At 45.3% G+C, this 27,506-nt stretch overlaps 1 protein-coding gene across 1 annotated transcript; it reads left to right on the plus strand.

Annotated features, from left to right (window-relative positions):
- Nucleotides 1-276: 276 nt before the first annotated feature.
- Nucleotides 277-26,616, plus strand: LOC135888810 (fatty acyl-CoA hydrolase precursor, medium chain-like). The gene is made up of 13 exons (XM_065416595.1): nucleotides 277-352; nucleotides 3,796-4,000; nucleotides 6,432-6,570; nucleotides 8,761-8,894; nucleotides 10,053-10,206; nucleotides 10,725-10,829; nucleotides 11,928-12,035; nucleotides 18,435-18,575; nucleotides 19,986-20,066; nucleotides 20,422-20,569; nucleotides 23,043-23,189; nucleotides 25,570-25,648; nucleotides 26,433-26,616. Exons 1-13 carry the CDS (start codon nucleotides 277-279, stop codon nucleotides 26,614-26,616), a joined length of 1,701 nt encoding a protein of 566 aa, XP_065272667.1.
- Nucleotides 26,617-27,506: the final 890 nt, after the last annotated feature.

The raw sequence follows: 27,506 nt of genomic DNA on the forward strand, positions 1-27,506 counted from the left end.
AAAATGGGGGAGGGGCAGGGAGTGTGATCATTACTCCCAGGTGATTTTCTGTGACAGGACTATATTGACTTCCCCCAAAAACTACTGGCTCATTTTCAGTCTGGGTTTAGGTCAAAACTGAGTTTTAAAAACAGATTTCAACACATTTCTACCATGTGTTTGAAAGAGAATGTCATTCTGAGCTCCTAGTTGGACCCTTGTAGTGTGACTTTTGGGCTTGCTTTTTCAGCAGTTAAAACACGGAAGACAACACCGTGTTCAAGTGCACAGAAGAAAATGTCATTTCCTGGTAGGAGTTCCCTGCTTTCGTCCCTGATTTGTGCAGCATGGGTGATCGCAATTCTAGCTGAGGGTAAGAAATAAAATGTCTTACTTTAAAGACAATCACTGAGTGGGATTCAGAGATTCCACCAATCAGCTTCTGTCTGGTTCTGTGGTTTTTTTTGTTTGTTTTTTAACCAAAATCCTAGTTTATTTTAATTTCCCCCCAAATGAAGTTGGCAGACAGTTTGCAAGACCTAGTTTGCACTGGACACAAAGGTGTATTATTCTCAGGAATTGATCTATTTCACTTTTAGAGAGACAATGTGTGATTGAATATGTACATTTCCTGGTCATTTGTCACCACAGTATTTCTTAAGGCTAATTTTAATTTTAGTGCATAAAATATTTGAAAGGAAATCTGCATGGTCTGAAAGTAGAAATATTAAGTTGACTATCAAAATCTATCCAGAGCGCACATGAAGGCTGCTCATTATATGGTTAACTCTGTTGGATCAGCAGTCGAAATTACTTCAGCTTTTATCTAATTGTTGTTTCTACAGCAGAGGTCTTGGGTCAAATTCCTACTTGCTGTAACTGCAGTTAAAAAGTTTATCCGCTAAGTTACAATAGAGTTTCACTTGCTTACATCAGATCTGAGTTTATCTTCTTGTGTTTGCAGGCTCATTTCTGATCTCCAATGCTTAGGCTGGCTGTGTTCTGCACACAGCTTTAGATTTTTTCTTTTTCTTTTTAAATCTAGTCATCTTTGTATACATACTCCAGGGTTGTTTTTGCTGTGCTTTTACAGAACCTCACTGCTTATCAGAGCTGAAGGCAGTAGAATGGAGGGAGTGCCAAAAAAAAAAAAAGCCATTCCTATATTTCAGAGCAGGTTATTTTCAAGGAAAATAAGGAGCGTTTCTTTTGCTGACAGTCTGGGGAGAGTGTGGCTAGTACTGACCAGAGCCATGAAATATTTTTGCTGCACTTCTTTAAATGTTAGTTCTAAATATTAGAGTTTTCAAAGACAAAGGGGGAAACTTACCAGATTACACAAGATACTGAACTTTGTGATGTGTCAAATATCAGAAGAAGTGAGGTTTGCATCTGAAGAAGTGAGGTTTTTACCCACGAAAGCTTATGCTCCCAATACTTCTGTTAGTCTTAAAGGTGCCACAGGACCCTCTGTTGCTTTTTGTGATGTGTGCTAGCCTGCTCAGGGGCAGGACTGAGTATAATGATTGATAGGATAACAATTGTACTCTAGTTAACTTTAGAGCCTGCTTTTAGTCATGTACTGTAGATAGGGATGGACTCAAGACTTAAGTCACAAAATTCTCATTGGATCCAGATTTCAAACACTCAAAAGTTTGGTGGTTGTTTGGATCAGTGGTTTTCATTGGAGCCCATCTCTGGATCTCACTGCAAAATGGTGGCCTTCAAGGCTCTTTTTTCCTAGCTACGGAGAAAGCTAATGACGGGAAAATATCTGATATTGGGGGTGGGGGGGGGAATTAGGGTGACCAGACAGCAAATGTGAAAAATCAGGACGGGGGTGGGGGGTAATAGGAGCCTATATAAGAAAAAGACCCAAAATCAGGACTGTCCCTATAAAATCGGGACATCTGGTCACCCGAGGGGGAATGTACACTGCAATGGAAGAAATCAGTGTTTGTAATAGCTACACTTACTGTGGCCAATGAAAACAATGGAAAGCTTTGAAGAGAAGAGGGAAAAGTAGGGCTGTCAAGCGATTAAAAAAGTTAATCATGTGATTAATCGCACTGTTAAACAACAATAGAATACCATTTATTTATTAAATATTTTTGGATGTTTACTACATTTTCAAATATATTAATTTCAGTTACAACACAGAATACAAAGTGTACACTGCTCACTTTATTTATTTTTTATTACAAATATTTGCACTGTAAAAAACAAAAACATTGTATTTTTCAATTCACCTCATACAAGTACTGTAGTGCAATCTCTTTATCATTAAAGTTGAATTTACAAATGTAGAATTATGTACAAAAAAAAACTGCATTCAAAAATAAAACAATGAAAAACTTTAGAGCCTAGAAGTCCACTCAGTCCTACTTCTTGGTCAGCCAGTCACTCAGACAAACAAGGTTGGTTACAATTTGCAGGAGATAACGCTGCCTGCTTCTTGTTTACAATGTCACCTGAAGGTGAGAACAGGCGTTCGCATGGCACTGTTGTAGCTGGCGTTGCAAGATGTTTACATGCCAGATGCGCTAAAGATTCATATGTCCCTTCGTGCTTCAACCACCATTCCAGGGGACATGCTTCCATGCTGATGATGGGTTCTATTTGATAATGATCCAAAGCAATGAGAACTGACGCATGTTCATTTTCATCATCTGAGTCAGATGCCACCAGCAGAAGGTTCATTTTCTTTTTGGTGGTTTGGGTTCTCTAGTTTCTGCATCAGAGCATTGCTCTTTTAAGACTTCTGAAAGCATGCTCCACGCGTCGTTCCTCTCAGATTTTGGAAGGCACTTCAGATTCTTAAACCTTGGGTAGAGTGCTGTAGCTATTTTTAGAAATCTCACATCGGTACTTTCTTTGCGTTTTGTCAAATCTGCTGTGAAAGTGTTCTTAAAATGAACATGTGCTGGGTCATCATCCAAGACTGCTATAACATGAAATGTATGCAGAATATGGGTAAAACAGAGCAGGAGACATACAATTCTCCCTCCAAGGAGTACAGTCACAAATTTAATTGACGCATTATTTTTTTAACGAGCATCATCAGCATGGAAGCACGTCTTCTGGAATGGTGGCCGAAGCATGGAGGGGCATATGAATGTTTAGCATATCTGGCATGTAAATACCTTGCAACGCTGGCTACAAAAGTGCCATGCAAACGCCTGTTCTCACTTTCAGGTGACATTGTAAATAAGAAGCAGGCAGCAGTATCGCCCGTAAATGTAAACAAACTTGTTTGTCTTAGCAATTGGTTGACCAAGAAGTAGGACTGAGTGGATTTGTAGGCGCTAAAGTTTTACACTGTTTTGTTTTTGAGTGCAGTTATGTAACCAAAAAAAAATCTGCATTTGTAAGTTACACTTTCACGATAAAGAGATTGCACTTCAGTACTTGTATGAGGTGAATTGAAAAATACTATTTCTTTTGTTTATCATTTTTACAGTGCATGTATTTGTAATCAAAAATAATAATATAAAGTGAGCACTGTGCACTTTGTATTCTGTGTTGTAATTAAAATCAATATTGAAAATGTAGAAAAACAGCCACAAATATTTAATAAATTTCAATTGGTATTCTATTGTTATAAGTGTGATTAATCGAATTAATTTTTTAAATCACAATTAATTTTTTTGAGTTAGTCGCATGAATTTAACTGTGATTAATGAGAGCCCTAGGGGGAAAAAGCATGGGTACTAGTGTTTGGTGCTAATAGGGCCTGATCCAAAGCCCATTAAGTCAGCAGGAATCTGAATCAGGCCATTTACTTGTCTGGTTATTTATTTATTTTATGTTATACAGGACAACAAATTGAACAACCAGAAGTGGCTACCAAATATGGGCGACTGAAAGGAAAATGGGTTGCTGTCAAGGGAACTGACAGACTTACAAATGTGTTTCTTGGAATTCCTTTTGCAAAACCGCCTGTGGGAGCCCTGAGATTTTCCCCACCACAACCAGCTGAACCATGGATCAGTGTGAGAGACGCAACTTCTTTTCCACCAGTGTAAGAATCCTTGTGCTCCAAATTATGCATCTTTTACTTTTTTTAAATGTAGCATTATTGGCTGAAATAAACTGAATTTATTCACTGGGTAAAGGCATTTATCCTAGAGGAGAACTTCGGCCCAATGAGTGTACTTTCACAATAAAGAAAAACTGCCCTGATGGTAAATCTAGTCACACAGACTGGTGTAGGTTTAATACTGTTTTATTAGCAAGGGCTGTTCGCACAGCTCTTGCGCTAAACCCCTCAAACAACAGTGCTGGGGTTCCTAGCTTTCTACGGTACGCTGGTCTGAATGGGACACATAGTTACAGATGTGATAATCCTATGGAATGTGACTGGAGAACATATAGACGGTTTCATAGAAGTCCTCCACACCTAAATTCTAACTGGGAAACTCAGCTGAAATTGATGAGTATTTGCTTGAGATTCTTGGATAGAAGGTGCTATACAAGTTTAAACTATTACCAACGCTAGATGTTAACACCTCAAACAGTTAATTTTAGACCGCATTGTTGGTGGGGTGTTGTGAAATGCAGTATGTAATTACTATTACTGCTTACAGGAAGAGCAGAGAAACTGGTTTGGCACTTTTTTCTTTTCTTCTTTACTGTTGTATTTAGCAATAAGTAATATGATGAAGGAAGAATTACAAATGCCTAAGTTTCTAAAATGACCTAATTGATGTCAAATTTTTACACCATTTTTATACTGGAAAATTGAGCTGCTGATGAAACAGGGTGGTGAAATTTAAATCACTTGATTTTTTTTTAATTATTGATTTAAAACAGGTTGAGGCTTTGTCAAACTCATTTGAAAACTTGTGCAATTGCAATTTTAGATTTAAATGTATAATGAACTAAATTCTAAGTGCTGTTTTCAAAACAATGGTGCTACTGTTAGGGTACCTTATTTGAGTTTTACAAAACTGCTAAAAGCAAAAAAACAAAAAACAGATATTTGAAAAATTAACATCCTGATTCTGCAAATATTTAAGTGGTAACATAACTTGACTCACATTAATAGTCCCCTTGACTTTATTGGGACTAGTCATGTGTTTATAGTTAAGCATGTGCAACAGTGTTTGCAACATTAGCAGCTAAAACTGTATTTTTATTTTTAAAAAATCTATTAGTGGCTTAAAACAAAATTCCTTCTGTGTTAACAATATTGCAGAGACTTTCAAAAGTTGCAGAGACTTTCAATGCATGAACCAAGTTATTGTGAACTTTTTTATACACACACAAAATCCTTAAAAATAGAAGACCGTTTTAGGCATAAGTGAGCAAATGTCCCTTTGACTTCAGAGTGCAAACTGTAATGGAGGAATATAGCCTTGAAGAATTTCAGCCTTCTCGATTTGTGGAAGTTCCGTATATTGGAAAATAGTGTTGGTTGAAAATAAAGCACGTGCTATTTGCGATCAGTTTTGGGGTTGGGTTTGTGGAGTTATCACAGTAAGGATGTTAATGAGGCCCTGTGTTTGACTTTTTCAACAGAGATGAGCATTTTAATGCCCTGACCCTGCCAAACACAGGGCCGGCTCTAGGCACCAGCAAAACAAGCTGGTGCTTGGGGCGGCATGGCCGGCGCCAGAATGCCGCCCCTAAAAATGTGCCCCGGCCACCCTAGCTCACCTCCGCTGCTGCCGCTCGCGCAAACAGCTGTTTCGCGCGCCGCTGCTCGCCCTCCCTCCCAGGCTCTCAAACCTGGGAGGGAGGGGGAGATCCCGAGCAGCCACGGCGCGCAAAACAGCTGATTCGCGTGCGGCTGCTCACCCTCCCTCCCAGGTTTGAGAGCCTGGGAGGGAGGGGGAGACTCCGAGTGGCCGCGGCGTGCGCGCCGCTTCTCCCCCTCCCTCCTAGGCTTGAGAGCCTGGGGGGAGGAGCCAGGGCTGGGGATTGGGGGAAGGGGCGGATCTGAGGCGGGGCTGGGGGTGGGGTAAGAAAAAAACGTGGGGGGGGCAGCCAAAATTGTTTCTGCTTGGGGCGGCAAAAATCCTAGAGCCGGCCCTGGCCAAACACTAACTATATTCCCATAAGTAGCTCAGTTGGTTTCAGTGAGACTACCTAAATAGTGAAGTTAAGCACATGTGTATTTGCTGAATCAGGACCTCAGCGTGAAACTTTTTACTAGAAAAAAATCTCCATGTAAAAAACTGAAATTCTGCTAATCGGCAATCTAGTTGATGAAACAAGTACAAAACATCCACATTAGCAATTTCAGACTATAAAATGCGAAGAAAGAACTAGCAGCATGTAAACTTTAAAAAAAATCTGATTTAAATAAAAAGAATCATGATTTGAATTTTTTAAATGCTTTTTTTTTTTTTTAATGTATGATGAAATGTAACATCCTCCAGTGAAACTGATAATGGATATTTTTGTCAACATAACACTGAAGAACATTCTTCTCCTTTCTGTTCTTTAAGGTGCTTACAAGACCAGATGATGCTGGAAAAATTTGAAGAACTTTTTCCAACTAAACAAGTTAAATTCTCAATTTCTGAAGACTGTTTGTACCTGAATATTTATACCCCTGCCCATTCCAATGAGAAAGCCAAGTTACCTGTAAGCAAAGCTACTGTACAAAAGTAATGTTTCCAAACCATGGGCAATTATTACAAGTGCTCAGTGATCTCCTCCAATAGTCCTGGACAGCAGCCAAGACAATGTCTGCATCCCCTTAATTTTGTAGAGCTGGAAGTGCTCACTGAAGCCAAAATCCAAGCTAAAGAGTAGTTTTTAAGAAAGGTGTTTTGGAAGTAATTTTTCTGGCAGCTCTCCAGACAAGGAGAACTTTCCCTAGATCTACTCCTCCAGGCTTTTTACACATCCTTCATTGTTTAAGAGTTGGGGAGGGAAGTTTGTTTTTGTTGGAAAGACATAATTGAGAGTTATATCTAAACTATTACAGGTTCCTTCTTAATGTCTTTCAAAAGCCTTTCTGAATCCTGCCATATCACTTTACAAGCAGTAATTAACTCCTAGGAGCAGTGATGAGCTGCCAAAATCTTAACAACCGGTTCCCTGTAAAAAGTTCTGATTTAAGGGATGTGCCACAGTATGTATTTTTTGTACCAATAGGGTTACCATACGTCTGTATTTTCCCAGCCTCCCGGACGGCGATTTAAGAACCAAAAAGCCTGACATGTCCGGGAAAATACGGATGTATCTTAACCCTACCTAAAGTTCTTTTTTAAAAAGATGGGCCTGAACTAGAAATGAGCTCCAATTCACATGTGTGGGTCCCCACCACTCCCTGGGGGTGTGCTAGGGTGACCAGATGTCCCGATTTTATAGGGACAGTTCCGATTTTTGGGTCTTTTTCTTATATAGGCTTCTATTACCCCCCACCCCATGTCCCGATTTTTCACACTTGCTGTCTGGTCACCCGGCCTAGGGTGTGCACATGTGTGGGTCCCAGCTGCTCCCTGCCCCCCTCATTGAAGCAGGTGTGCAGGGTTACTTCCCTGGGAACTGCAGGGCACCAGTGGACGTGGGGCCGGCTGCAGACAGGGGCGTGGGGTAAGGCTAGCTGGAGGCAGGCGGTGCGGGGCTGGCTGCGGGCAGGGCAGGGGGTGCAGAGCTGGCTAGAGACAGGAGGGTGCGGGGTTGGCTGGAGGCAAGAGGGTGTGGGGTTGGCTGGAGATGGGGGTATGGGGCTGGCTGGAGGTAGGGGCTGGCTGCAGGCAGGGCAGGGGGGTGCGGGGCTGGCTGGAGACAGGGGTGTATGGGGCTGGCTGGCTTCGGGCAGGGGTGCGGCAGGGGTGGGCTGGCTTTGGGCAGGGGGGTGCAGCAGGGGTTGGCTGGAGACAGGGCAGGGGGTGCGGCAGGGGCTAGCTGCAGGCAGGGCAGGGGGTGTGGGGCTGGTGCAGGCAGGGCAGGGGGTGCGGCAGGGGCTGACTGCGGGCAGGAGATGCGGGGCTGGCTGGAGACAGGAGCTGGCTGCGGGCAGGGTGGCAGGTATTCACGGGGAGAGCGGCTCGGAGCAGCCCGAGCAGCAGGACGCAGCCCGGGCCCAGCAGAGCAGCCGGGGACCCACCAGACAGCAGCAGGAGCCCCAGGGCCAGGGGTCGGGGGAGCAGCAGCAACAGGGCCCATGCCCAGGGCCAGTTGGCGGCCCACATGGCTCCCGCAGCGCAGCGCCCCCGGCGTCTGGAGGAGGAATTACATCACTTCCTGGCCGGAGCCCATCAAAGCTGCAGCGCCCGCTCACAGGGAAGCGGGTTAACAACCGTTTCTAAAACTGCTTCAAAATTTAACAACCGGTTCGTGCGAACCAGCTCCAGCTCACCACTGCCTAGAAGTAATGTGGGGATTGGCTTCTATTTATCATTATTCCCATTTTACAGATAAGACAGAAGAGGTTAAATGACTTGTCTATGGGCACAAAGGGAATCTGTATGTGAGCCAGCATCCCTAGCTCTGTTGGACCATACCTCCCTTTCATATAATTCATGTCTGCATTTTAGCAGCCTAAATCTCAGAATAGGGGTCAACGTAGCCCATGTTTATCTAAGCTTTATGTAACTCACTACACCTGAAGAAGAGCGGCTCTGCCTTTGCCCTTGCTTTGCCTGTTGGATGGATTTTAGTCTCCAGGACACTCTGTGTAACATGAGCACTAGCTTATGTCCAATATTCAGCTTGTGCATCTGCATTAGAACTTCAATCTGTAATGTACTGATTTGGGTTTTTACATATGAGATCAGAGATGTCACAGCTAGAGAGAGGTGTAACCAGATTTGTTCTTTTCAGGTTATGGTGTGGATCCATGGAGGAGGTCTGTCGATGGGTGGAGCTTCAATGTTTGATGGGTCTGCATTATCTGCCTATGAGAATTTGGTGGTGGTAACCATACAATATCGATTAGGTATCACTGGATTCTTTAGGTGAGTCTTTGTATCATCACATCCCCCTTAAAATACAAAGTTTGTATACAAGGATATAATTGGTGAAACATTTTAATGATATAAAATATTAAATATCAACAGTAGGAGCACTGTTCTGCTGCATTCCTCTAAATATTTGTCAAAAAGAACTATTTTATATGCCTGCTTCTTCAAATGACTCTCCATGAAGTCCTAAAACACCCAGCTGATGTGAGATACAGGAGCATGTTTATAGGTTCATTCTTTCAAGTACCTCTATTTATAGTCATGGGATCCCACTACATAGTGATGATCTTCACTTGACTGGCTTATTGTACATGGTAGGTTTGGTACCATTCTCATTCATTTGAAGGTTTTAAACCCACAGCAAATGTAATTATATCTGCTGAAACAGCTTTAGCTTTCGGGAGACAAATCGTGCATTGACAGTGGGTGATGCTGATAGCCAGTGTCTATAATGTACATTTAATGCATGGCTGGACTGTGTTCCTAACTGTCAGAGATTCCCTTGAATGACAGCACTAAGGTCCATCTATACTACAGACCTATCTCAGTATAACTAGGCTGCTCAGATGTGAAAAATCCACACCCCTGACCAGCATAGTTACACTAACCTTAATCCCTCTGTGTAGACAGCGCTATGTTGGTGGGAGAGCTACTACCTTTCGGATTAACTACACCAATGACAGGAGAGCTCTCTCCAGTCAGGGTAGGCGCATCCTCACTTCAGAGCTACAGGGGTGCAGCTGCATCTGTGCAGCGTTTTAAGTATAGACCTGCCATAAACCCTTTCAAGTTCTGCATTTCTGGGGGATTATTTACTATTTGTCTCTTTGTTTTCATCACCCAGAAATGCATAGAAACTTAGAGCCAAAAGTCAGACCACAAACAGGAAAAAGTTTACGTATCTTAGTTAACTTGGGCCAAATTCATACCAGAAGTTACTCCACTCACCTAAGGTGACGTTACCCCAGGGTTGAATTAGGCGCATTCTCTGGAGGTATTTGTAGAGGTAGGTTTGTAGAAATACATATCTTCAATCAGGTTATTCTAAACAATGGACATAAGTGATTATTTTTGTTTTCTGGAGATAGAACCATAAACTTAATAACAGCAAAACAGTCTGTTGGGACTTACTTAGAATCCTCTTGCTTTCAGTACTGGTGATGAACATGCTCGTGGAAACTGGGGCTTTTTGGATCAAGTGGCAGCTCTCCAGTGGATTCAAGAGAATATCAAACATTTTGGAGGAGATCCAGGATCTGTCACTATATTTGGAGAGTCTGCAGGAGGAGTCAGCGTTTCTGTCCTTGTAGGTTTTATAGTGCCTAATACAATACTTTGCATTTCTGTGCTGCCTTCCATCCACGGGTTTCAGTGCGTGGTACAAACATTGACTGATCGAGTCTCATAATGCTGCTGAGAAGTTGGGACGTATTATCCCTATTTTACAGATGGGGTAACTGAGTCATAGAAAGGTTGAGGGACATAGCAGGCCAGTGGCAGAGCCAAAAATAGAGCTCCTGTCTCCTGACTTCCCTTTAGTCACAAGGCCACCCTGCCCCTCAAATGCTATAATGGAGACAGATGAGGCTTTGAACCCCACCCCCACATAATCTCAAACTCCTGGTTTTACTTTACGTTGGGAATAGCAATGAGTATCAGTCCTACATTGCATTAAGTCTGACAACTGAACCAGCCCCCCAAATAGGAACAACCACCCCAAACTCTGGGAAAGGTTGCATGTCCATCTGAAATTGGAAGCTTGGGTCCATCTCTACTGTAAACTGACTATAATGTTTGAACCCTATATTTTTCCTTCTCTTCCAGGTTCTATCTCCCTTGGCCAAGGGCTTGTTCCATAAAGCCATCTCTGAGAGTGGAGTTGCACTTCTTTCTGCCATGTTCAGTTCACATCCTGAAGTGATTGCTAAGGTTCTGATATATCCATTCTTACTGGCTATGTTAATGGAGCAGCAGAGTTATGATGACACATCATCTGCCCTCTCAGCTCTGTGTCTCGTTCCAGAGGAGTTAACATTTTTTTTCTTTGTTCAGCTAGATTCTTTGAAGCTTCATCATGGGGCATGTGCATTGCAACCTATTACCCAGAGATAAGATTCCATTGTTCAAATGTTACATATTGTTTTTCCTATGTGGAAATTGTCATCTGCCTCCTTTGCGAGTTTCCTCCTTCCCTTCCTGGATGATTTAGTTGGGGATTGGTCCTGCTTTGAGCAGGGGGTTGGACTAGATGACCTCCTGAGGTCCCTTCCAACCCTGATATTCCATGATTCTATTGATTCTATGATTCCCACTCAGATTCCGTTTTTGACTTAAAACTTTGTATCTTCCTTTTTCCTTATACCCCTACATATGTGCTCATGGAGGGCTCATGCTGGGGAAAGTGAGTCTGCTTCAGTGGAATTTAATCTCTTTAGAGATTGATTGCTGTTTTATTGGCCCAAACTAAAATATTTTTTTAGAATACTTAAAATAATGTTACATAAACCAAAAGCAGCCAAGAAGTTCAGAAAGAGATGTGTGATACTTTGTTCTGAATTCATGCCAGTGATTAGACAAGATGATCAGTTATGTGAAACTAGAGTAATGGCCTTGGCTTTGTTCATTTCTTGTGAGGTTTATAAATGTCCCTTTAAAAGAACATGTTTGTTACACTTATCATTTGGTCTCTTGTTTAGATTCCAGACCTACCAAGCTGATTTGTAAGCACATTCAGCTAGTATTCTATGCTATGGGTGAGATTTTTCAAAAGCATCCAGCCTAGGACTAAATCAGTTGGGCTAACAATGAGCAGTTTTGACAGTCCCACCCTATGTCTTCAAGTGCATGTTATCATGGAAAAATTGGTGCTCATTAAAGATAGACTTGTAAGTGTGTGTGCTATGTTAGCTTCACAAATTCCACATTCTATTCCTTGTAACACTTTCTTATTTTTACTATTTAACATAATCTCCCTAGAACCTAAAAGATTTTAAAAGTTCTAACTTTTTTTTTTGTAAATAATTGCAGGTAGTCGCTAACATAACTGGCTGCGACACCTCCAGTTCGGCTGCCATGGTTCATTGCCTAAGGAAGAAACCAGAAGAAGAAATGATTTTTAACTTTCAACAACAACAGGTGGGTGAGGCTAACTGTGAGATATCAAATGCAGCCACAGTGTACGTAGTTACAATAGCACTAACATCCATAGAGGTGTCTCTGGGCTGAACTGGGCCCAGCATAGTCATCTATTTTTTTTTTTTTTTTATAACTGTTTGTAACGGGGTCACACTCACCTCTCACGAGCGCCTCCTGGCCAAGTGTGTGTGCCTGCACACTCTCGCTGTTTGTGGTGGGTCTTCGGTGACTCAGCCCTCTCGCCAAGTCATACACTGTCTGCCTGTAAGATAAAAGCAAGGCAAACCCACAAGTCCAACAGGGGCCTCTTTGTGCCTTCTGTAATGTCTCCCTCAAGTTTTCCCTGCTCCGGAATAGAGCAGTGCCCCAGGGCTCCTTCTCTGGAGGTAGTGTCTTTGCCCTTTCTGGGCCTGGCTCTTCAGCTGGGCCACTACAGTTCAGTTACCCTTTTGGGGTGCCTCAAAGTCCATGCCACTTTCCCAGTGGCTTGGGGTGGGGGGGAGACCTGGGCCCTCCCTCTACTCCAGGTCCCCTTTAAATAATCTGCATTGCTGCTTTAATTCCCTGGGCCAGTTCCCTGTGGCTTGAGCACATTCTTCACCCTTACCTCTGGGCCTTGTCCTGGTGGAGTCCCAGCAGCCAGCTCAGAGTACAGTCCACTCTCCTCCAGCTCAAGCAACGAACTGCTCTTAGGGCACGTCTACACTACCCGCCGGATTGGCGGGTAGTGATTGATCTACCAGGTCTAGTGTAGACACGATAAAATTGTCTAGTGTAGACACGATAAAATCGATCCCAGATCGCTCTACCGTCGACTCCAGAACTCCACCGCAGTGAGAGGCGGAAGCGGAGTCGACGGGGGGAGCGGCAGCGGTCAACTTGCCGCCGTCCTCACGGCCAGGTAAATCGACCTAAGATACGCCGACTTCAGCTACGCTATTCGCTGGTCTACACTACACCTTTAATTCGGATTTAGTGGCTTTAATTCGAATTAACTCTGGAACCGTCCACACAACGAAGCCATTTAATTCGAATTAAAGGGCCCTTTAATTCGATTTCTGTACTCCACCCCGACGAGCGGAGTAGCGCCAAAATCGAATTTGTCAATTCGAATTAGCGTTAGTGTGGCCGCAATTCGATGTTATTGGCCTCCAGGAGCTATCCCACAGTGCACCATTGTGACCGCTCTGGCCAGCAATCTGAACTCGCATGCACTGGCCAGGTGGACAGGAAAAGCCCCGGGAACATTTGAATTTCATTTCCTGTTTGCACAGCGTGGAGAGCACAGGTGACCACAGAGAGCTCATCAGCACAGGTAACCATGCAGGCTGATAATCGAAAAAGAGCACCAGCATGGACCGTACAGGAGGTACTGGATTTGATCTCTATATGGGGAGAGGATTCAGTGCTAGCTGAACTGCGTTCGAAAAGACGAAATGCCAAAACTTATGAAAAAATTTCCAAGGGCATGATGGAGAGAGGCCACAATAGGGACACAGATCAGTGCCGCGTGAAAGTCAAGGAGCTCAGACAAGCCTATCAAAAAGCAAAGGAGGCAAACGGTCGCTCCGGGTCAGAGCCGCGGACATGCCGCTTCTACGCTGAGCTAAATGCATTTCTAGGGGGGGCCGCCACCACTACCCCACCTCTGACTGTGGATTCCGAGCTGGGGATAATCTCATCAGGGACACCTGATGATTCCGCGGAAGGGGAAGAGGAGGAGGAGGAGGAGGACGAGCTGGCAGAGAGCACCCAGCTCTCCGTTCTCCCCAACAGCCAGGAACTGTTTCTCACCCTGACTGAAGTACCCTCCCAAGCCTCCCAAGCCAGCACCCAAGACCATGACCCCATGGAAGGGACCTCAGGTGAGTTTACCTTTTAAAATATAAAACATGGTTTAAAAGCAAGCATTTTTAATGATTAATTTGCCCTGAGCACTTGGGATGCATTCGCAGCCAGTACAGCTACTGGAAAAGTCTGTTAACATGTCTGGGGATGGAGCGGAAATCCTCCAGGGACATCTCCATGAAGCTCTCCTGGAGGTACTCCAAAAGCCTTGCCACAAGGTTTCTGGGCAGTGCAGCCTTATTCCGTCCTCCATGGTAGGACACTTGACCACGCCATGCTAGTAGCAAGTAATCTGGTATCATTGCCTGACAGAGCCTGGCAGCGTATGGTCCCGGTGTTTGCTGGCATTCAAGCAACATCCGTTCTTTATCTTGCTGTGTAATCCTCAGGAGAGTGATATCGCTTAGGGTAACCTGGTTGAAATAAGGGAATTTAATTAAGGGGACTGAGGTGGCCGTTCCTACTGGGCTGTTTGCCTGTGGCTGAAAAGAAATCCTTCCCTGCATTTAGCCAAGTGCAAGGGGGGGGGGGAGGATTGGCCCAGAGCTTTTCGCGTTTTGCTAGCAGGGATCTTCCCTGATACCAGCCAGGCGGTGGGGGGAGGGATAAAGCACTCATCCCAGAGAATTCATGGCGGGTGGGGGGGGGGGGGGTGTTAGTTTGGTTCCTGCAGGGATCTTCCCTGATACCAGCCACGCGGTGGGGGGAGGGATAAAGCACTCATCCCAGAGAATTCATGGCGGGTGGGGTGGTGGTGTTAGTTTGGTTCCTGCAGGGATCTTCCCTGATACCAGCCACGCGGTGGGGGGAGGGATAAAGCACTCATCCCAGAGAATTCATGGCGGGTGGGGGGGGGGGTGTTAGTTTGGTTCCTGCAGGGATCTTCCCTGATACCAGCCACGCGGTGGGGGGAGGGATAAAGCACTCATCCCAGAGAATTCATGGCGGGTGGGGTGGTGGTGTTAGTTTGGTTCCTGCAGGGATCTTCCCTGATACCAGCCACGCGGTGGGGGGAGGGATAAAGCACTCATCCCAGAGAATTCATGGCGGGTGGGGGGGGGGTGTTAGTTTGGTTCCTGCAGGGATCTTCCCTGATACCAGCCACGCGGTGGGGGGAGGGATAAAGCACTCATCCCAGAGAATTGGATGGGGGGGGGGGTGTTAACCTTCAGCAGCAGAAAACAAGCTAACAGGAAAACTGCAGCACAACGGGCTTTGCTTGGTATGTGGGAAAGCAGGGCGCAGAAGCCTAAAGACAGTGGCTTACCATGGCAGCATGCAAGGTGAATTCTGTTTCCCCGACCTGCGTCTGTGATCTCTAGCAGCAAAGCCACAGGCACTCAATATTAAGAGGCAAAATGCGACCTTGCACAGAAATCACATGTGCTATGTAATGTGAATAGTATACACCGTGAAAGAGTATAAGCATTGTTCTGAAAAATGTATCTTTTAAAAAAATTCTCTCCTTTTTTCACTCCCTCCAGCAGGTGCAAATGTTTCAAGCCTCCCTCCTCCTTCCCGAAGGCTATCCCAGATAAGGCGTCGTAAAAAAAAAACGAGAGAAGAGATGTTTTCCGAAATCATGCAATCCACCAGGAATGAAAGAGCTCATCTGAATGAGTGGAAGGAGACGGTTTGCAAGTATAGGAAAGAAGCCAGTGACCGTGAGGACAGGAGGGACCAACGTGAGGACATGAGGGACCAACGTGAGGACAGGAGGGACCAACGTGAGGAGAGGAGAGACGCTCGAGATGAGAGGTGGCGGCAGGAAGATCAGAGGAGTCGGGAAGCAACGCTGGGGCTGCTGCGTGAGCAAACAGACATGCTCCGGCGTCTGGTGGAGCTTCAGGAACGGCTGCTGGAGAACCGAGTGCCGCTACAGCCCCTGTATAACCCCCCTACCTCCTCACCATGTTCCATAGCCTCCACACCCAGACGTGTAAGAACACGGGGGGGGAGGCTCCGTACACCCTCCCATTCCACCCCAGTGGACAGCCCAAGCAAAAGGGTGCCATTTTTTTAACCTTTTTTTACTGGGCTTTTCCTTCCCGCAGATCCTCCTCCCAAACCCCACTCAGGTTCTGTGCCGCTACAGCCCCTGTATAACCCCCCTACCTCCTCACCATTTTCCATAGCCTCCACACCCAGATGTGTAAGAACACGGGGGGGGGGGAGGCTCCGTACACCCTCCCATTCCACCCCAGTGGACAGCCCAAGCAAAAGGCTGCCATTTTCTTAACCTTTTTTTACTGGGCTTTTCCTTCCCGCTGATCCTCCTCCCAAACCCCACTCAGGTTCTCTCCCTCTTTTTATAATCAATTCATAAAGAATAAATGATTTTTAAACAATGGTGACTTTATTTCCTTTGAAAGCAAGCTGGGGGAAGGGGGAGGGTGGGTTCCTTACAGAGAATGAGTCAATAAAGGGGGCGGGTTTTCAGGAAGGATAAACAAACATAAATTTCACACTGTAGCCTGGCCAGTCATGAAACTGGTTTTCAAAGCTTCCCTAATGCGCAGCGCTTCATCGTGTGCTCTTCTAATCGCCCTGGTGTCTGGCTGCGAGTAATCAGCAGCCAGGCGATTTGCCTCAGCCTCCCACCCTGCCATAAAGGTCTCCCCCTTGCTCTCACAGAGATTGTGAAGCACACAGCAAGCAGTAATAACAATGGGGATATTGGTTTGGCTGAGGTCTGAGCGAGTCAATAAGGATCGCCAGCGACCTTTTAAACGGCCAAATGCACATTCTACCACCATTCTGCACTTGCTCAGCCTGTAGTTGAACAACTCCTGACTCCTGTCCAGGCTGCCTGTGTATGGCTTCATGAGCCATGGCATTAAGGGGTAGGCTGGGTCCCCAAGAATAACAATTGGCATTTCAACATCCCCCACGGTTATTTTCTGGTCCGGAAAGTAAGTCCCTTGCTGCAGCCGTTTAAACAGATTGGTGTTCCTGAAGACGCGAGCGTCATGAACCCTTCCCGGCCAGCCCACATGGATGTTGGTGAAACGTCCCTTGTGATCCACAAGTGCTTGCAGCACCATTGAGAAGTACCCCTTGCGGTTTATGTACTGGGTACCCTGGTGCTCCGGTGCCAAGATAGGAATATGGGTTCCATCTATTGCCCCACCACAGTTAGGGAATCCCATTGCAGCAAAGCCATCCACTATGACCTGCACATTTCCCAGAGTCACTACCTTTCGTAGCAGCACCTCCGTGATTGCTTTGGCTACTTGCATCACAGCAGCCCCCACAGTAGATTTGCCCACTCCAAATTGATTCCCGACTGACCGGTAGCTGTCTGGCGTTGCAAGCTTCCACAGGGCTATCGCCACTCGCTTCTCAACTGTGAGGGCTGCTCTCATCTTGGTATTCTGGCGCTTCAGGGCAGGGGAAAGCAAGTCACAAAGTTCCATGAAAGTGCCCTTACGCATGCGAAAGTTTCTCAGCCACTGGGAATCGTCCCACACCTGCAACACTATGCGGTCCCACCAGTCTGTGCTTGTTTCCCGGGCCCAGAATCGGCGTTCAAAGCCTATAACCTGGCCCATTAACATCATAATCTCCAAAGCACCGGGGCCCGCGGTCTCAGAGAATTCTGTGTCCGTGTCCATGTCCTCATCACGCTGGTCGCTGCGCTGCAATCGCCGCCTCCTCCTCCTCCTCGCCTCTTGTTTCTGGTCCTGTGTAAGCATAAACTCCACGAGAAAGCGCGAGGTGTTTATAATGTTCAAGACTGCGTTCTGGAGCACAACGGGATCCATGCTTGATGCAGAATGGAGTCTGCAGAGTTCACTCAGGAAAAAAGGCGCGAAATGGTTGTCTGCCGTTGCTTTCAGGGAGGGAGGGGGAGGCTGTACCCAGAACTACCTGCGACAATGTTTTTTGCCCCATCATGCACTGGGGTCTCAACCCAGAATTCCAAGGGGGGTGGAGACTGCGGGAACTATGGGATAGCTATGTAAAAGCTACCCACAATGCAACGCTCTGGAAATCGATGCTACTATGGTAGCTTGGACGCAAACCACCGAATTAATGGTGCCTAGTGTGGCCGAATACATTCGAATTTACAAAATCGGTTTCCTAAATTCGAATTATATAAATTCGAATTAATCCTGTAGTGTAGACATACCCTGAGGTCAACCCCCTCCCACCCATAGTGTAGACCTAGCCTTAGTCTGGCCCTGCAGCTCTTCTTATACTGCTTCCCACACAGCCACTCTAGGCAGCTCGGAGGATCCTCTCCACTGCCCTTTTCTGGGGCGAGGTGTGGCAGGGCCACAAGGCCTCCAGCAGGGGGCCTCAGGACATAGTCCACCCCGTCACACTGTTACTAATATTTCTGTGATTTCTTAGTCTGGTTTCAGTTGAAACTTTGCAATATTGTCTGCAGGAAATCCAGTAAGTCCGCATAACAATTGAAAATGTGTAGAGACCTGCAAATCTGCAAATATTCACTTATATCCATGGACCATTTTTGCGGGTCGCAGATCGGATACAAATTTTGTATCTGCACAGGGCTCTAAAAATGGTTCTTTTTTTCTCCTCCAGCAAGTCGCAATTATCCCAGCAGTTATAGATGGTGTGTTTATTCAGAAGAACCCTGAAGAGCTAATGGCTGGCAAAGACTTCAGTGCTGTCCCATATATAATAGGAATAAATAATCATGAATATGGCTGGCTGCTTCCTTTCGTAAGTAATTTCTAATGGCTCTTCTATAGCAGTCTTTACATTAACTGCCTATTAGTGGCACATTTCTCAAACCTTTTTATACCAGAACACCAGTCTCCTCTCCTATTAAAAACAAATCTTGGCTAGGCCCACTCCCGCCACCTTCCCCAAGCTCCCCCGGCACATTTTATGGGAGTTTTCACTCGTTCCAAAAAATAACGTTATGTTCGCAGAGGGCCTTTCATTCTGAAGGATCCCAGAGTCATTACATACATAGACCACCTCTGGGAAGGAGGGTAGAGTAGAGGAAAGTTAAGTCTAAGAATTAGAAAAGACTGGAAATTAAAGTAATGATCAACATTCCTCACCTGGCTCCCCCCAATACACACACATACCTGGTCAGTAGGAGCTGCAGCTCAGATTATAGGAATATCTGATGTCCCTACAGAAGTCCTCTCAATATTTTGCATTGGTCCTCCAGCAAAGAGAGGGAAATGAAGATCTGATGGCCTGAATTTTCAAAATTGACTAGTGATTTTGGATGCCCAGATTGTTTGTTAGAAAGCGCTGAGTGCCACTCTCTGGCAATCAGGCGCCTTTAAGGGGCCTCAGACTGGACATCCAAAAATAAATTAAGGCACCCCAAATCACTAGCCTCTCTTGAAAATTTAGGCTGATATTCAAATGTTAAATCAAGCAGGGGAAACCACTGTCTTTGTTAGTTAATTAATTAATAAAACTTTTGTGGCATCCATACATCACAAAGAAGTAGTGACACAAAGAAACCAACTTTTTTTTGCTTTGCAATTCAACTTCAGGAGTTTACAACTTCACTCCCTCCACATCACCAGCTGCAGGTTTCTCCAAACTGAGAGCCTCCTGTACTAGGAGAAATCCCATAGCTTGAGTTTGATTTACCTTATAGTCAGAACTTTAGGGATTTATATCTAGATCTACCTTCCCCTAAAAACTTGGCAAAAGCTTTACTTATTCTATATTTTGTATCAACTTTTCTAACCTTAACTAGCAAGACTCAACAAGGGATTGGACACACATATGATAAGAGTATCCAGAATTGTTGTTGTTGTTGTTGTTTTGGAAGGTATATGAAATCTCATGCTTCAGGTCTTAATTCAGTCTCTAACTATTAGAGATCAGGAATAGACCTGATTTGGGGCGAGAGGTGGGGGGGGCAGATTACCCATACCTGCCTACTGTGTGGTTCTTACACCTTCCTCTGAATCACATTCTCTTGACCACTGTTTGAGAACTAATAGTGTAGTAGATGGACCTTGGGTCTGATCCAGAATGGCAGTTCCTGTGTTATACAGAACCTTTCGTTTGTGGGTTTATATGTAAATCTCTGTGTAGTTGTTAAGGCTCTTGGGCTAAATAAACATAAACAATTATTTTTAATATGTTCCTGTATAGTTATCCGACATACCTGGCTTGAAGGAGGGGATGCATAAAGAAACCATCCTCTCTACATTACAAATGCTGCATCCGCTCTTGGTAAGAGACCTGCAGATTTTCTCATGTCTCTCTTTCTTTTCAGATGTGTTGAACATTTTGGACTTGTGGGAGTTTGGGGGGTTTTTTAGTATGTACATTTTTACAAAATCCTACAGATGCTGAAGGGCCTATGTGTATTTTTCACACCTGGGCACCTACTTATCTGCATGTACTTAACACAAAGCTGGGCACAAATAGGTAGTGTTCTCAAAAGCTACATTTATTTCTGGGCTGTCTGGTTCTGATTTTTAAAAAAAAAACTATTTACAAGCTAATTGCTGACATGGAATTCTAGAGACTGTCACTTCTCTTTAATGGTTTTTGGTTAATTTCTTCTCCTTATCCTTCCTTCTAGTCTGTGCCAGCTGAATTTGTGTCTCTGATAACAGATGAGTATCTGGGAGACACAGACGACCCTGTTGCCCTGCGGGATCGGTTTCTGGATTTGATGGGAGATGCAATCTTTTTAGTTCCAGCTATAAAAACATCTAATTATCACAGAGGTTAGTTTCTACTCAATATTTGTTAAATAAAAGGTCACAAGTTAAAACCTGCCAAGACTCAATTGTCACTTGACTACGGATGGCACACTTAATACGTACATGATCTGACTTCAATTTGGTCACTGCTCTTTCTAGTTAAGCGGCGGCCAAGCATTCTCAGTTGTATTCATTACTGAAGATTATTGGGTCACTTTTTAATACGCTTTGTGAGGGGTCCCCCCCAGGGTGCTGCCTGGAACTGGAGTACCACTGAGCCCCCCCAACCCATCAACTTGGGATCCCATTCACCCTGTAATGCTGTGACAAGCTGCAGAAATGCTCCCGGTCTCACACTTTCACCAGCACACAGGTAGGGACACACCCAGCTGTAATAACATACAGAGAGGCTTTCTGACCAGCCCCTGCATGGGAAGGCTATGCAGCTAGGACACTTACCAGCTTCCCAGGCGCACACACCCCTCTGGATTTATACTGTCTTGCACTGCACAGAGAACTATATAACGTAAACTCATAAAATTCACCCTCTCCCTCAATGTGGAGAGAGATATGCAACAGCTTTCTGCCCCAAGTTATGATTTCCACACACTAGTTTTAGACAAAACAAAAACAAGTTTATTAACTACAAAAGATAGATTTTAAGTGATAATAAGGGATAGCAAACAGATCAAAGCAAATTACCTAGCAAATAAACAAAACGCAATCTAAACTTAATCTACTAAGAGATTGGATATGAGTAGCAAATTCTCACCCTAAATGATAATTTAAGCCACTTGCAGAGATTCTTAAAGGGCAAACTGCACTTGCTTGCAGTTTAAAACCCCAGGTAGTCCTTTCACAGGCTAGAAATCCTCCTAGCCTGGGTTCAGCCCTTCCCCCAAATTCAGTCCTTCTTCCTCAGGTGTTTACAGGAGTCTCTTTGGGCGGGGAGTCAGTGAAGAACCACGATGATGTTGCTTTCCTGCCTTAAATAGCTTTTGCCTATGCGGGAACCCTTTGTCTCCAGGCTTAGTTCCTATGCTTTTCAGTGGAAAAACACTGGTATTCCAAGATGGAGTCCAGTACCAGGTGACTTGGTCACATGTCCCTGTAAGGTCACAGCAGCCATAACTCAAAGGCAGTTTGTAGTGTCCTCAGAAAGGCTCCCTGGGGGGGAGATTAGCTTCTTCTATGACCTGTTGTTCTCCCTAATGTCCATTCCCAGACAGCCATCTAGACTGATTGCATTCTGCCTAGTGGGCATTCCCCAGGTGTAAACACATTTGTAATAAATGCATAGACAATATTCCTAACTTTAGATACCAAAATGATACATGCATATAAGTAGGGTAATCATATTCAATGAATCATAACATTTTCAATGATATCTCACATGATCTATCTTGCATAAAATATATCATAGCTATGCCATAATCATATCATACTATTACTATGAAGAATATGGGGTGTAATGCCACAGCACTCTTCCTAATCTTGGTGACTGAATAGTGGACTGGGGACAATGCACTTCTGTGAGTATATTTCCACTTTTCACTCGTATAAGCACTTTGACTCTCAAAGACAGAACTCAAGTATTCCTTGTGTTAAGCAGGCTTTAATTATTTCTTCTGTAATATCTCCCTAACCCTTTTCAGTCACTGTGCCCAAACTGTTCCCCCTTTGGTACTGGATGCAGCCGAAAAGCAGGTCCCTCTCGTTACCAATTTAGCTATTTTAGGATTTTACACTGCCACCTGCCAGCATAGTATTTGAGTGTCTCCCATGTAAAATGGACAGCAACAGCAAAGTCCCTAGTGGACTTCATGGCATCATTAGTTCTTCTTCTTCTCCTTTTTGTGGGGTAAAAACTCTTATTGGAGTATGTGGTTTGTTTTGGTTGGTTGGTTTTGTTTCAGCTTCTTTTTTGGGGTGGTGGGCAGTTGTCAATGGGATTTTGGTGGTGTCATTTTTACTATGGTGGAAAATCTTTTTCAAGAGGTTCTACAGTGTCTTCTAAAGGTGATCCGATTCTAGATTCAGCTGATTTCTTCTGGAAATTGGTTCCATAGCAAGATTGGGGGATTGAAAATGCTTTGCTCTCAATGCTCATGTTCTTTGTCCTTTGGTTTGTCATCTGCATTGTCCCAAACAAGAACAACACTCTTAGCGGTTCATAGATCAAAATTAAGTCTTTAATGTATCTGGGGCTTGATCCATTAACTGCTTTGAATCTGATATCCTTCCTTTTATGTTTGGAGATGATGTCTTGTCTTATCTGAAACTCAAGTCAGAAACTATTGATTCCAGTCTCCAGTTACATGCCTAGAATTGTTTTAGCTTCTCACTATAAAATGTAATATGTTGTAGATTTTAAAAAATAAAATAAAATAAAATTAAAAAAAGGACAACTTTCATTCCCATGCAGCACTGAATAGGCTCGGTACCTTTGTGTATTTGTAGTGGTTTTTCTATTTATTTTAATTGTGTTTTCTGTTAGCGTCTGGATCTCCTGTCTACTTTTACGAATTCCAACATCGTCCAAGTTCAGCAAGTTTCAAACCTGATTTTGTAAAAGCGGATCATGGAGATGAAATTAGTTTTGTCTTTGGAGGGGCATTTGTTACTGATGATATGTCACTGACTGGTAAGGAATTTTGTAATATAATGTATGTTTATTGTTCCGGTAGAACTGCAGGTTAGCCCAGTGTTGCTCAAATGCAGCCACCATGGCCACATGCGGCTACCAGGGACTTTTCTTGTGGCCACAGCCTCCTGGGCAGTGATTGGGGGGGGGGGGCACAAAGAAGTGGCCCCCTCCCCCAGGGCCGCCAGCAGTGGTTGGCAGGGCGGGCTCTAAGTTTTTTTTTTTTTTTGCCGCCTCAAGCAAAAAAATTTTTGGCTGCCCCCCCCACCCCAGCCCTAGGCTCTCACCCCCCTCCCATCCGCCCCTGCCGCCCCCAGCCCTAGGCTCTCTCTTCCCCCACCCACACCCCCTGCCGCCCCAGCCCTGGGCTCTCTCTTTCCTTCTCCCCCCCCCCCCCAACCAGACCCCCTGCCGCCCGAGCCCTGGGCTCTCTTTTTTTCCCCCCACCCACCCACATCCCGTGCCACCCCCAGCCCTGGGCTTTCTCTTCTCCCCCCCCCCCCCTCCACCCGCACCCCCTGCTGCCCCAGCCCTGGGCTCTCTTTCCCCCCCCTCCCATTGCTGACTCCGCCCGCTCCCCCCTCGCCTCCAGCCGGTCCGGTGCTTGCAGGCTCAGGGTAAGCAGCGGGGCTCCCGGGCCGCGCCTCAGCCCAGGGTCTCTCCAGCCAGGGCTCCCGCCTCCAGGACCAGCCAGGACCCGGGAGGGCAGAGCCAGGGGACCGCCCCAGCAGGGGGCTGAGGAGCCGGGGCAGGGTAGCCCGAGGGAGCGGAGCCCCGGAGAGCGGGACGCAGGCCCCGCATGGCAGCACCCCGCCCTCTATGGCCCTGTTGCTGCTGCTTCTGGCCACCCTGCCACAATCCCTGGGCGGCTCGGGCCGCTTCGCCCAGCCTCGGCTGCGGCGCTGGGGGGCGGCAACCCTGCAGCACCTGCAGGCGGCTCCATGTGCCCCGTGGGGCGGCCCCCAGCCTGAGTGTCCCCCGCTCGGAGCCTGCCCGGCCCAGCCACAAGGTGGGGGCGCTGCTCCCCCGCGGCGTGAACTGCAGCGGCCCCATGGTGACTCGCTACTGCTGCCAGGGCTGGCTCTAGGCTTTTGCCGCCGGAAGAGGAAAAAAAAAAAAAAAAAGATGCCCAGAATGCCGCCCTTAAAAATGTGCCGCCCCAAGCACGTGCTTGGTTTGCTGGTGCCTAGAGCCGGCCCTGGTGGCTGGGCCCTGCCACCTCTGGAGACACAAAAGCTGGGGGAGCAGGCAGCCAGTGAGTTCCCCACCTTCCAAGGGCTGGTGAGTGGCAGGCTACAGCCATGGGGCTTCAGGCTCCATTCCCTGGCCATACGGTGGCAGGCTCTGGCCCCAAGGTCACACACCTCCACCTCCAGTGTCCCTGGCCCCCACTGCTTCCATATCCACCTCCCCATCCAGGGCTTGCCGGGGCTGAGTAAGTCTGCTGTGAAAAGTGATATATTTGTATGTTTGTTAATATCGCTTTTTACAGAAGACTTAGTAACTAGCACGTCTTGGGGGGGGGAAGCAACCAAAAAAAAAAGCAAAAGACAAGAACGTACAAATTTGTGTTTCTATTCTGTTTAGGTCCAGTAAAGAATAGAGACAACTGTACATTATTTTTATTATTGAGTCTGGAAAAAAATCCTACATAAATAAATGATAATGATTTGGACATGGATATGTGCATATTTATTAGTTTTTCCTAAAGTTAATTAAGTATTTTAGGAAAAATTGTCAGAGTGGCCACCAGCAAGAGATGGTGGCCACATTCTGAGCCCCCCCCCCAAAAAAAAATTGTTGTGAGAACCCCTGGGTTAGCCATATGTTGTTCCCTTTGGTATCGTGGGCTCACAGGTACCTGCTAAAATCAGCAGAATTGCACAAGTGGGTGTACAAGAAGGCAGAATTTGGCCATATTTAAATCAGCCTGGCAAAATTCTACTTGTAAAATTAAAAACATATATTTCCTTCTCGCTCCTCCCATCACAAATTATTCTGTTTGATTCCCCAAAATAAAGATGGTCGTTTGGCATAAGAGAGTAATGGGTAGTTTTTTGTCTGTGATACTATTTTTTCCCAGTCCTCACCTGACAACATGGATTTACATCCAGGCTTCCTTTTTATCCAGCAATATATGGTAATTTAACCCTTTTTTGGAAGCTATAGACATATACATTCCCTTTCTCTAGCCCCCCCCCCCCCCCCCGCGCGCACGTGCACACACACACACACACCGACCCTCAAAGTAGTAGTTTAACTGGCAGCCTATAAAATATTGAGATTCAAAAGGTTAACTGTAGTTGGTGCAAGGTGGTTCTGAATCTACACCTGCTACCTGTTTTCACTATGCAAACAAAGTCTCCTTTGATATTCCCAGCTTCCAGAGATGCTACAGAGGAAGAGAAACACCTCAGCAGGACAATAATGAAATATTGGGCTAACTTTGCTCGAAATGGGTGAGATTCATGGCTTCTTTTCAAATAGAGAATTTGCTTTTTAGAATGTACAGCCAATTAAAAAGCCCAGTTATGCACACCCTGTAATGTTTCCGAAGGAGCTTCATGGACAGCCCTAGAGACTTCAGTCCTCTGCTTAATCACAGAACAGGTACAGCATAGGTAGTGACAGTGCAAGCTGCTGCCCAGAGCCTCACTAAAATGTGTCAGAATTGTGACCTGGGACCATCTTGAGAGCTGGGAATGGAACCCAAGGCCTAATCTACATCTCACGCTAGGTCCACCTAGCTACCTCCAGGACTGTGGGGAAAATTTTGTGCCCTATGCGACGTAGTTATGTCAGCCTAATCCCCACAGTAGACGCCGCTAGCTCGATGGAAGAATTCTTCCCTTGACATAACTACTGCCTCTCAAAGAGGTGGATTATCTACATCAATGGAAAAACCCCTTCTGTCAATGTAGGAAGTGTCTTTGCTACAGCATCATAGCTGCAGTAGTGTAGACATACCCCAAGTCTCCTGCGTCCCAGTCCTACACCCTATCCTCCACACCACACTACCGCCTCACAGTGCCTATTATTGTGATGACTTCTCTGCTATGGAAGTGTTTGTATTAGAAACTAACCTGAGCCCACTAACTTATTTCACATGGTAATGAACAGCTGTCAGAAGAAAGTGGCTTTGTTAGTCTGGGCTGGATTAAAACTGAAGGCCTAGAAGTTATGGACTATCCCATTCCCAGTCTATATCACCTCTGTATCACCTTTTCATTCTATTGTGTGCAGAAATCCTAATGGCGAAGGTTTGGTGGAATGGCCGGTGTATGACATGAATGAACAATACCTGGAGTTGAATTTACAGCAGAAGGAAGCAAAGAAACTGAAAGGGAACAGAGTTGAGTTCTGGACAAAGACTCTGCCTGAAAAAATCAAGAAAATGAAGGAAAAGAAAGAGCATGCAGAATTATAATTCATAATATGTGGGGGAGAAAGGGCATGTGTGTGTCACAAAATAAAATCAGATACAATTGGTTTAAATGTGAGAAATTAACAAATTCTAGAGTCTTATCCAGAGATTTTTTTTATACTGTTTCATGTATCTGGTAGAAGGGATCAGTTTGCAGAATGCTTTGACACCCATAGGATTCATTGCTAGCTCCAGCAGGGAGATCTTCCAGATAAGTTAAACAAGGCACTTACATAGATTTTTGACTTAAAGTCATTCCTTGGAAAAATAACTCACCGAAGGAGGATCACCAAAGGTGCTCAAGAGTGAACTATGTGTGACAGGGTGCAGGGTAAAGGAGGACTTAACATCAGTTCAGCTCCTACCCTTGCAGAAGTGCCCCAGGAAGGACAATACATTGGGTGCTTGGGAAATGGTTGGACCCCCACCTTGGGGGCATTTTATTTCATTTTCTTTTATGTTTTTGTTCACCTTTTCATATTACAAGTATGCATTCAGAGCAAAGACTTGCTTGACTGTGTGTTGTTTCTGCTGAGTCGTTCCCCTAATTTGCTCTTTTGCACTAAGCTGTGCAAGGCTAGACTGAAGCACAATTTTTCCTAGGCTGCATGTGACACACAGGACCTGCACAGTCTGCTCCATGCATTAAGATGGAGCAGATTGCTCCCCTTGGCTCACCAATCCTGCTCTTGGGTCCAGTGCAGAGTGGGGGAAATCAACACCCCTCTTCTCTCCTTTCTGCTCCCTTTCTGCCACTGTATTGAAAATGTAAGTGCAGGGATTGGTACCATGAGATGCCCTTATTCAGCTGTGCAAAATTGAGGTGGAGGATTTTGTTATATACCGTGCAGGTCTATGTGAGGCCACCTTTATAGCACTCGGTGAAGGACCCT

Source organism: Emys orbicularis, chromosome 14 (genome assembly GCF_028017835.1).
Source record: "Emys orbicularis isolate rEmyOrb1 chromosome 14, rEmyOrb1.hap1, whole genome shotgun sequence".
In the NCBI taxonomy this organism is placed as follows: domain Eukaryota; kingdom Metazoa; phylum Chordata; order Testudines; family Emydidae; genus Emys; species Emys orbicularis.